The sequence below is a fragment of the Nannobrachium achirus genome, assembly GCF_963921795.1.
Source record: "Nannobrachium achirus genome assembly, chromosome: 23".
Classification (NCBI taxonomy): domain Eukaryota; kingdom Metazoa; phylum Chordata; class Actinopteri; order Myctophiformes; family Myctophidae; genus Nannobrachium; species Nannobrachium achirus.
Window position 1 is genome coordinate 36,403,033 of NC_137830.1, and position 12,133 is coordinate 36,415,165.

General features: G+C 41.5%; 1 protein-coding gene across 1 annotated transcript; it reads right to left on the minus strand.

Annotated features, from left to right (window-relative positions):
* Nucleotides 1-1,402: 1,402 nt before the first annotated feature.
* Nucleotides 1,403-8,675, minus strand: crebl2 (cAMP responsive element binding protein-like 2). Its single transcript, XM_080754635.1, has 3 exons — nucleotides 8,428-8,675; nucleotides 7,177-7,377; nucleotides 1,403-3,831 (listed from the first exon to the last, which is right to left on the minus strand). The coding sequence occupies exons 1-3, from the start codon at nucleotides 8,440-8,442 to the stop codon at nucleotides 3,679-3,681; spliced, it is 369 nt and encodes a 122-aa protein (XP_080610761.1). The 5' UTR covers nucleotides 8,443-8,675; the 3' UTR covers nucleotides 1,403-3,678.
* Nucleotides 8,676-12,133: the final 3,458 nt, after the last annotated feature.

Sequence of the window (12,133 nt, forward strand, 5' to 3'; positions counted from 1 at the left end):
GCGTAGAGGGGAAAAAAGAGCAGACAAAGTACACGTTTTCTAAGGGTTTAACATGAATCCAACACAACAAGTCTGAAGCTATCTATGAAATCTATGAAAAAGTTGAGTCTGCAACATTTTATATAACTAGTCCTGTGCCCGGGGGGGCACAGTATCTGAGGGATTGAATGTAGGAGTCTCAGAAGTTGGGCAGATCTTTATGCCCATATATGGTGTTCCATGTTGGAGATCTTTATGCCCATACATGGTGTTCCGTGTCCAGGCCAGTCTGTGATGTCAGTACTATGACGTCAGAGTACTGCAGACAGACGACAGAAAGACATTCGCTGAATTAGTATCAGTGATGTCAACATGCAGACAGGCGGTTACCATAGTGGCGAAACTGTGTAGTATCAGTGATGTCAGCATGCATGGTCAGACGGACGGACATTCGCTAAATGAATAGTTAAGATATGTAGTTGGGGGCCCTGCTTCTCTCACCTAAGGGGTGAAAACGTTTAAGATCCCTGTCTGTGTATTTCCATTTTTAAATGCTTTATACTTCTGCTCCACCACATCTCGCTACCATTATTTGAAAACTTCAGTTACAAGTTACTTTGAAGATTTCGATTGTTGTTCCAAAACATACATCCAATAAAACCTTCCATGGTGGAAAGGCCTGGTGACGCAAGGTTAATAAAGCCCCATGTTGGAATTAGATCTACAAGCTCATAACAGTGAGCTTGTACAGTAGATCAGCTATTTAAAAAAAATATATAACTTTGTCAATTTGGAAACATTTGAATACTACTATGGTACTTTTTTTTTTAAACTATAATTTTTATACCACGATTTTGCAATCCATTTTCACCCAGTGCCAATTGCCTATGTAATCCTGGGCTCTGCTCTCCCTCTGCCACGCCTGGGGAGACAACGGACAAACCTCATGCTTCCTTCAATGCATGAGTAGTCCAAGTTGTTTCTTTTCACCTGACGGGGGATTTCCCCGGGATGGACGTAGCACGTGGAAGGAACACGTTATTCCAACCAGTTCCTTTCCCCTCCATCAAGCGCCCCGGCTGGCCAGGGGGAGGCATTTTTGAGACCAGGATTACTGCATGTTTTTGCGAGGGTATCTACCCTTGGAGACACGGGGAGAACATGCAAACTCCACACAGAAAGTCCCCATCGCCGACCCCACCTAGGGTGTGGGCGCTGATGATGCGGAGGGAGAAACACGCCCCCAGCACCCACAGCTACTATGGTACTTTAGAAGTAAAAGACCTCAGTTCAAAATTTGACGTGAATAAAAGTACAAAAGCATTGGCATGAAGATGTACTTAAAGTACTATGGTATTTTAGTACATATTCATGCCAATGCTTTTGTACTTTTACTCAGGTAAAATTTTGAACTGAGGTCTTTCACTTCTAACAAAGTATTAATACATTGCAGTGTTGCTACTTTAATTCAGTAAAGATCTGAGTACTTCTTTCACCTCTTGCCAACACAGGAGGACTTGATTTCTGGGTTTGACTGTCATTGTGGACAGTGGCGCGCACGTGTACACACACACACACACACACACACACACACACACACACACACACACACACACACACACACACACACACACACACACACACACACACACACACACACACACACACACACACACACACACACACACACACACACACACACACACACACACACACGAAAGCCTGAAGCAAAATAATAGCATGACGTGTCTCGCAAGTAAATGTAAATGTCGCAACTCTATCACTGATCCCTAAACCAAACTTCTAAATGTTTAATCCTAACCTGAATCTTGTCCTAATTCATTTTAAGCTCATCTATTTTCTCAACCATAAAACAGACCAGAAACATCCATTTCTCATATTCTACTATACTTGTGGGGACATTTGGGACTCGCAACTTAAGTACAGTAATACACACACACACACACACACACGCACGTGCGCACGTGCTGATGAACTGACCCAATTAGTTCTTCCCAATTTAACAAGGTGCAAAGTGTTTACCTGAGGCTAATGATGTTTTAAACAGTGGTTCTCAAACTTTCATCTCACACGCAAATCAAAATATATTGTACCAGGGTCCCCATGTTGAGAACCACTGGTTTAAGGAACATAAGAAGCAAAAGTTAGTATATTATCCTCTGTTCCATGGATTAAGGAATTTACATTTTAGAACAACTTGAACAGAAAAAAAGCTATAAGCTAATTTGTAATTAAGCATCAAACTGCTTTAATTTGCAAAGAACAATGGGAAAAAAAGAGTCGCTGTATAATAACTGTTCTGCTTTTCCATGGAATCGGCTTCTTAACCCCATTGTTGTTAAGATACTTAATTTCCCAGTCAAAGTTCAAACAGTTGCCACATTATAATTGTAATAGATTTTTCACATAAAAGCAGAAGCTACATCTTTAAAAAAGAAAAAAAAAAAAGAAAAGGAAATTGCAACTTTCTCTGTTCGGCCAATCCAACAGACCCGACCCGACATGGGCCAGGTTTTGTGATAACGATCACACTACAAAAGATCCACAAAGTGCTTTTTTCCAATATATAAAATACGAATACAAAAATAGATCCACACATACATACTGTACATCCAATCAACGTATCAGTACTAACATACATTTTTACTCCTGGCGCGTGTGCTAAACTTTCATCTATATGCAGCATTTAAGCAGTTTTGGTCTTACATGCTCCGTCCTGCCTCTGGGATTCATTGTAATTCCTATACCAGTAGTGAGTGAGGCCAACATCTTTTGGCAAACATTCTTAACGACCACCATTAGCATATATCAGTAAGCCAGACCTTATTTCTAATCCCAAATATCCCTTTGGTCATTTCTAGATCCAACCCTTCAAAACTAGTATGAAAGGTGGAAAACAGAACAAAAGGAAGTAGCCTGTTGCTTATACCATATGTGTGAACTTACACAACCATTCTACATGCGTTACTCCTTGTGTACAGAAACAAAGAAATACTAAGGCTGCATTCACACAAAAGAGTGATAAACCCTCCTTGACCTTTGAGAATGAGGGGGTGGAGAGTGTTCATTCGTTCAGTCAATTCATTCACTATGGAAGTCATGCCTATTCCAAGCCTCATGGCTTAAATCAAGCTTGATTCAAGCCAAGAGGCTTGGAAGAGGCATGAAACCATGTGACTTCCATAGAGAATTAATTGACAACACTCCCCCCCCCCCCTCATTCCCAAAGGACAAGGAGAGGGTATATGACTTTACTGTGTGTAGGAAGCCTCAGCAATATACTGGTTAATTAGGTGTTGTTTTGCTGACACAGATATAAAGCATCTATATTTGTAAATGACATGTAACTTCAGACAAGGTTGAGTATGCATCTGAACACCTCTCCTAAACTTTAGTGAAAAGTTGCAAAAAGCAAAACTATGCTTCATATTTTGCACAAACAGAGGTCTGGTGATTTACTGCAAGCTACGTGCCCCTTCCTGTGAGGCGCGTGCACAAGAGGAGTCAAATCTCACTTCTAAACCACACAACAGATTGTAAATGTACGAAAGGGGACCAACAACACCCCTGATTATTTTTTGTTTAGATTTGTTTGCTCCCAGGCCGTTGCACTGACTCTCTGTGTAGGAGGAGTTCCTCTTTCCAAGGGCTAGAGGGTGAGCGGTCTTCCAGAGAAGGTTATCCCTGGCCGTTGCTGGGCATGTTAGATTTGCTGTTCTTGGATGTCTTGGTACTGCTGCCTTGAGGCATTTTCTGCTCGTCACCTGTGAGAAGAGCCTTGATCTCCGCAGGGATCTTCCCTTGGTCCATGGCTGAGCACCACTGCTTGTACTATAAAGAAACATGGTAAACGTTAACAAAGGCTCTAGCGACGGCAGTTACACTTTGTCGCACAAACCTGTCCCCTTTTCACTAGAAAATCAATTCTTGTTCGTTGAGCCACGCCATTGAATAGTGAAGTAGCTCTAACCATATACTGTGTAAGCCCCTAGCCCTGAATACATGACTCTCATATGCATGAGAGTCATGCTGTGCCCTTAACATGAGGACCAGTCGGGAATCGAGCCCTCAACGGTTTGCGCTAGGAACGTCAGATTTCAAAAATAAAGTGCTTACCCAAGCCAACTTTGATAACGATTTGACGCCGTGCAACGTTCATTACACGCCGCTGCCGGATTGTTGAATAAAAAGCATTTTTGTCCGAAATTATTTTGCTTAACATAGGACTTCCGCCTCTAGTGGACAGTCGCGTCATCTCCGGTTGATCATTGTAGTGAACGGAGATGATGCGATGACGCGACTGTCCACTAGAGGCGGAAGTCTAATGTTAAAGGTTAAATGACATTCTGTTTTTACCAATCATAAAAGTCTTTGCCCTGGTCCTAAAAACATGTTTTAAAATGTTTAAACTTGAAAATCCACTCCATGGAGCCATGGTGTCTCTCTCTGTTTAGGTGTCATGAAAAACGGTCTGTCACCTGAAATACTCTAAACTCACCACCAGGGGAGCCTCTCTCTCCCACTCATTCTAACAAAATAAATATTAGTAGGCCTATAGTGCAGTAAGTACATGTACTTGAGTACAATTTTGAGTATTAGCCCTAACCCTAACCCTAACCCTTTCCAATTTTCAATTCTTATACTTCTACTCCACTACATCTCAGAGGCAAATGCACTTTATCTCTCCACTACAATCATTTGGAGGCTTTAGTTACTAGTAACTTTGTAGATTTTGATTATTAATACAAATCAATCACTTCAGCCCTTATAGGACAGCGATTCTCAAACTATGGTACCCAAAGTGGCCACACACACACACACGCACGCACACACGCACGCGCACGCACATACAGATCTGCGGCCGCCCCGGCTCCAACACACAGAGATGCGTGTTCGCATTTTTTGTTGCTTTCGCACAAGACAGTGGCTGTGACACAGACACACACACAACCATGGCAGCTAAAGAGGCTGAGCTAAGCCCTGGCCTGAGGCATACGCGTCTGCATGATCAGCGGGGAATTGTGTCATTACGAGCCGAGGCGCGGGTGTTTTTTCTTACCCCGGGAACGATACATTACCGGAGCCCTGCGGTTACTATGTACCTTCGCGGAGTTCAATTTAGACCGTCGGCGCCGCGGTAACGTTCAGCTCCGCTCCGCAATGCAGAAAAACGTCATGGTCCTTTGTAGTTATAGCAACATATTTTGGCTAAATGCCTCAGTTTAGAGAAACACCTATTGCTTGTGTTATAGCGTTTTACTGTCTGCTCGCATTACTGTCTGTCTGTGTGTGTGTGTGTGTGTGGGTGCGCTGTGCACTGTCACAGCAACGACAGAGTGTCGGTAAAAGGAGGGAGGTTTCCACTTAGCTCTACCCCGGGGAGCAGTGCACTGTTAGTCGGACACAGCCGACACAGAGTGTCGGTAAGAAGGAGAGAGGTTCCGCTGTGCGCAAATACATAGCGATTTTAATTATTTCACTAAAGCATAAACAGACTACTTGATATGAAGGATATTGATGTAAATAAGATATTTGAATGGATAAATGTATTTTATATGCCCATATTTACAATTAAAGGACGATATAATGTAAGAGGTCACTTCCTCAAAACTTGGGCTGTGGAGAAATAACTCTATGGGAGAAATACAGACAGGGAGACTGGGAGAGACTAGAGGAGGACTGACGACGTATGAGTCCAGTATCCAATGAACTGCGCGTTTGAGACTCATTATGCAGAAACCGGCACAAACACACAGATAGCAGGAAAACCACTGCATGTCAAAAGTTGTGTTTTTTTTGGTGTAATTGAGGCCAGGGAACATTAAAAAAAAGCATAAAAAACTCAAAATTTATTTTTGGATGTCACCACCCCTTTAAGCAAAATAATTTCGGACAAAAATGCTTTTTATTCAACAATCCGGCAGCGGCGTGTAATGAACGTTGCATGGCGTCAAATCGTTAGCAGAGTTGGCTTGGGTAAGCACTTTATTTTTTAAATCTGACGTTCCTAGCTCAAACCGTTGAGGGCTCGATTCCCGACTGGTCCTCATGTTAAGGGCACAGCATGACTCTCATGCATATGAGAGTCATGTATTCAGGGCTATGTAAGCCCCATTTTCTACTTCATCATACGAAAACAACAGATCTACAAGAGCTCACAGGACATCTCATCGCAGCACGTTGTGAGCTTGTAGATCAACTATTTCCAAGTGGTTACGCCTAAACCCATTTAGAACGGGTACACATTATTGTGTATCATTATTTTATGCTTTAACTATAAAAAAATAACAGATATTACCGAGTGCCGCGCTGCGAGCTTGTATATCTGCTATTTTTTTTAAATCGTGAAAATTTGAATTTTGACCCCATTCTATAAGTGTCTTTTGAATCCTTCTAAGGTTTTTTGAAAAACCTATGTTTCTATGTCAGCAATCTGACCAGCCATGGTCAAAATAAAGGTCCTTTTCACTTAAATGGAGCTCAGTTAGTCTGTTCTCGAGAGACTACTATGTCAGTGGTTCTCAAACTTTTTCATGTGAAGGACCCCCAAAATGATATTTATTTGGCTACGGACCCGCATCTCAAAGGGTTACAGGGACCACCCAGAAGCAAAATTTTATAAACGTTCGCTTTAAAAATACATACATTCCAAGATTTGCACACATTTTCACGACTTTTTCAAAAATAGCAGATCTACGAGCTGACGCTGTGAGCTTGTATATATGCTATTTTTCACTGGTTAAAGCATTCAATAATTTTAGGCCTAAATGGGTTAAATCTTCAAGTCACAACCCCCTAAAAGCGCCAGATTTTGCACAGATGTAGCCCAGCAAGTGCCTCTGAGACCTTAGTGTCGACCCCTGCTATAAATAAATAATAGCAGAAATACATTAAATGTAATCAACAAACATTGGCCAGATTTACAAATAATATTGAAAAAAAAGAGAGAGAAGAAGAATTGTGAAAAGTTTCACAATATTTATCAGTGGAACAACAAAGTCAAACAAAATGTGATGCCTCCTGCAATTCCAAGTGCTTGTCAGGGTGGGGTGTCCCCAGTTCAAAATATGATTATATAGGGGGGTCCCCAGTTCAAAATATGATTATTTTAGGGTGTTGCGGCTTGAAAAGACGGAGAATCACTGCTCTAGACATAATGACAACACTAGTAGGTACCATCTCCAGCTCCTCTCGCAGTGCACAGATGGCCCTCTCCTTGCTGGACACCAGCTCTTCCAGGTACTGGTAGCGTAGCTTCTTCCTGGCTCGGCACTCCCGCGCGCTCTGCCTGCTGCGCTCCAGCTTGGCCTTCAGGTCGATCTTTGCAGGTTTGCGTCCCCGCTTCCCAGGCTTCTTCACGATCTTACCTCCCACGATCTGAACGACACCAAACACAAACACACAAAGCACTTTTGTTTTCCAAACCCTACTACAATCACAAGTTATATCATACACAGTATAATAGTCCACTTGGATAACTCTACTGGCTTGGGTGATGGATGGGTTAAAATGTTTCAGTCTCGATTTTAATTTATAATAATAATGCAATAATAATAATTTAATAAAATATCTAGAATATATCAGGATGAAGGTTCATTTGCAATATGTTCTTTTAATCTTTTACCAAGCTGTATGGTCAGATAGGATATGAAAGACAGGATACAATATAATTAACTAGCACTATTAAAGTGGTTGGAGGTGGTCTCCCTACTCTTCCATTGACACCTTTAAACCCTGGTAACATTGAAGTACTTTTTCCACCAGTCAGTGCTGCTCAACCAGGTGATGCCTAATCGATCACACCCGTGTTTCTTTCCCCGAAACAGTAAGTTTGCATTATTTCCAGTCCTTTCTGTCCGGCAAGCATGTCCAGATTTCGGCCCCGTGAAAAGTGGAGCTATTTGACTAAACACACGTTTTCTGACAGAGCTTTCAAATGGATATGAAACTATAGAGGACAATATCTGACCCCAAATTGCAGCTATGAATTACTGGGCCGCATATAATGTTGTGTATGGTATACATGACATGTATGTAATATCACAGCTATTGTATGGTATACATGACATGTGTGTAATATCACAGCTATTGTATGGTATACATGACATAATATCACAGCCATTCTAGGGCTACAGTATTGTCAAAACTGAACTGCATTTTGAACAGTTTCGTTGTTGTTGTTTTTCTTTTCCAGACAATAACTGCCAATGAATGGACTTTAATTTGATGTTTTTGTTGTCGTGGGCAGCTATAGGCTAGCATGTCCTGTCATCTCAGGACCAGATATTGTAAAATCATGAAAGGCTCGTCTAATCCCTGGTATTTCAAACCCTTCGGCCTGGGTTAGATTGGCAAGCAAACGCAAAGGTCTCCGTCTGAGACCATTTTATATAACACAGTTTACATAAAGAAAAGTGCAGGCATTACCTTGTTGTCGTCCATTTTGCTTCACCGTTGTAGTTAGCTAACGCTAGGCTAGCCCCTAAAACACACGACAGTTTGTTTTATAACACAAAGCTTTAGCTGGTGGTGAAAGTCACTCAGGATGTTTTAACAGTCTTCACATGACGCTTGCTACATAAATAATAGCTGCTTTGCTATCATAATGGGTATGGTATTTCCTCTGCAATTGTTTTGTTTTTGTCCAGTGTTTTGTTTACATCACTCTTCCTGGTTTACACCACGCCTCTTCCGCACAGAGACCACGCCCCCAACTATGTTGAATACATCATTTATTTATTTATTTTGCGAAATTTCATATACATAATTCCAAATCTAGTCGTTCCAAACCGTCATTTATTGTTTTTGAAAATGAAGCCCAGCTGTAGCCTAATACATCAAAGAGATTTATACACTAAAGAACTGTCCAATTTGTGTTAACTTTTCATCAGACCTGTATGGGTCCATTAGGTCCTAATATGGGGATTCCTCTAATGATTAGGAACCTGGGAACCCCCAGAAAAAAAAAACTGAAATGCTTTTTTCCTTTTATCTTTTTTTCTTTGTTTGTTTCTTTTTTCTGGACCACAGCCTGTATGTGACAGCATCGTCAGGTTGACCAACACCGCCACCCTGCGGCCATGATCGGCATCGACCAAGCAGACAGATGTAGGTCATTCTGCCATTCTTTACACCCATAGACATATCTGTGTTTACACCTCTCACCCATTTTCAACCTATTATCTTCATATAATTAATCCTCACTAATGCTCATTATAAGATGGCACTATTTATGTCTATTTGGTCCCTGTCTCAGAGCATGGCTGCGGACAGTTCAGAAACATGCCTAGGCTACTAGTGACATGGTCTGTAGGCAGATGTGCTCAGTTCAAACAAGATTTCAACTTGAATTTTTTAACGCATAGAAACGAATGACATTGTTCTTGCATTAATAGAAAATAATAATCAAAATGGTTTGAAATCTTGTTTGAAACTGCCAGGCCCAGACCTGCCTACCGATGATGTCACTGTTTTTTTAGACATGTTTCTGAACTGTCCACAGAGAGTGAAAAGACAGACATATTGCCATCTAATTATAATGAACATTAGTGAGGACCATTTATATCAAGATGGATCGAAAAAGTGGTCTTTAAGATTAACCATTAACGTAGAGTGAAATTATTATTTGTTGTGAACTTGTGACCTTTGTGAGAAATGTGGTGATTCCTCTGGTTCCACCGTAGAAAGGGTCTTATGTGGAAGCCACATCATGTCAGACAAATGAAGGCCAGTCATTGTTGTTTTCATATCAGGAGTCAGTCAGTGCTGGTGGGCAGCACATTCATGGAATATCTTCTAGGCTAGCCCCCCCTGATGACAATACTGCAGCACTGGCCAGCTTTATTGATGCTTTTGATCGTTAAAGACATGGATAGGAAAATAATGAATGAACAATTGGGCTGACGTAATGTAAAGTATACATAGTTTGAACATGCTTGAAGATCTGAAATTTAAGGCACACTCTTTCTGCAATTGCTACAAATTACTACAAAACCTGTGAATAGCCACTAGCCAGTCCAAAAAGTTGAAGGGTAAATTTAGGTCTGATAATGATGCACTGTGCATGGTAAATGGTGCATTTATATAGCGCTTTTATCCAAGGCGCTTTACATAGATTGTGCATTACATTGTGCATTACATTCACCCATTCACACACACATGCCGGTGGCGGAGGAAACCATGACACACACACACACACACACACACACACACACACACACACACACACACACACACACACACACACACACACACACACACACACACACACACACACACACACACACACACACACACACACACACACACACACAGTGGCGGAGGAAACCATGCAAGGAGTTCAGAGTCTTGCTCAAGGACTCTTCGACATTAACTCAGGGGGAGCCCGGATTCAAACTGGGAACCCTTAGGGAACTCTTCGTGCTCTAATAACGGTTTCTCTACCCCTGAGCTATGCCGCCCCTGTTCAAATCATGTTACTTACTGTACATATTACGTCAGACCATTTTCCAAATTCTTGATTCTTGACATTAGGCATTAGGAAAATAATAGGTGCCCTTTCTACAACAACTGCTATCAGAGCATACTTCTATGAGCATACTACTCATATAACTATTTTTACTTGGTTAAGATCAAGGCTTTATTTTCCCCCAGAATGGAAACTTGCTTTGATGCAGGCCATTGACTCTCAACCTTGTGTACAAATGTATGCCCATTTGTAGGCTACACTCTCAGAGTCACAGAACTGTAAAAGAGTCCATTTGGTTCCTAGCTATCGATAAATTAAAACCGGGAGAGCGTATCATTTTAGATGTTTGTGTTGGCTTTTCAAAAGTAGCAGATATACCAGTGTGCCAACTACTGATTTAGAGGGCATTTGTAGAATTGGACTCAGGTCTTAATGGGATCATTTATCTGTGCTTTGAGAAGCGCCACGTACGTCCCTCAGAGAACTTGCATCCATCCATTCAGCGTCAGTCACATTCAACAGTCTGGCCTAACCATGCATGTTAATTGCTCCAGTATGAGAAACCTCTCTGCCTTTTCTTCTGTTCTCTCTTCACGTTCATTGTTTGGTCAAACTGCTTACCCATGCATCGCATGTTCACTGCAGAGATTAAATGTTTTCACCGTCAGCAATGCAACTCAGAAAGCTGGATGCTGATTAGTAAACTCATCAAGTGTGAACCTAATGAGATGCTTTGTAGAAGAAAGGGAAATGCAGTCAAATCTTGTCAATTACATTAGTGGTTCTCAAACGTTTTCATGTCAAGGTACCCCAAATTAATATGGATTTTGGTCGTGGACCCCCATCTGAAAATATTTTGTGCCAGGGACCCCCCTACAAGATTTGTGTTGTGTAAAAATATAGAAAAAACAAAGAAGATTACTTAATCTGCTTTGAATATTTTACTCAATGCTTTGTGTGAAATACTCTAATCATTCCCAAACCTTTCAATTTCAAGGACTTGCAATTTCATGCATTGGGCCACAGACCATGGCATGATTGGGTATGCTTTGGACCCTAATATAAAAACATTTGTAGCCTATTGTTGCACATGATTTTGGTATAGGTTTTGAGATAATCAAAATAGCTAGTTATATTCCCCCTCAAGACCCAGACCCCATGTTTGAGAACCACTAGGCCTATAGGCATATGGTCACCCAATACTGATGCATGCAATGCGAGTTACCTGGTCAGGTCTGTAAATACATCTAGCCGACATAATGGGTAATAATGAGTTAACTAGTCCTTACCCGTTCAAAGATATGAGCTCCGAAATGATGTGCAGTGTGTGGGTTATGGGATGTGCACTGTGCACACGGTATATGAGGGATGGAAAGTAACTTTAACTGGTACTTGCATGATAATATGTAGGAGCATCAATGTAAGAAATACCCGTTTCGTTTAATGGCTATGTGTGTGTGTGTGTGTGTGTGTGTGTGTGTGCAGCGGTTTGGACCGTGAGACCATCCGCAGAGTAGTCTGTGTTTCTTTTTGAGAGGGTCGGTCCGCCTGAAAAACGCGTTTTGGAACGAAACGGTTACGTTTTGCGCGTTTGTGACGCCCTCTACGGGTGGAATTGGAAATGCTTCTGGGGATTCGTTGAGTAAGCCACCCGCAACCTGTGGC

Excerpts from the sequence above, each read along its gene's own strand:
- crebl2 (XM_080754635.1), bottom strand. Across the intron at positions 3,832-7,176 it reads TGCGAGAGGAGCTGGAGATG|TACAAGCAGTGGTGCTCAGC; the intron begins GTACCTACTAGT and ends GTTTCTTTATAG.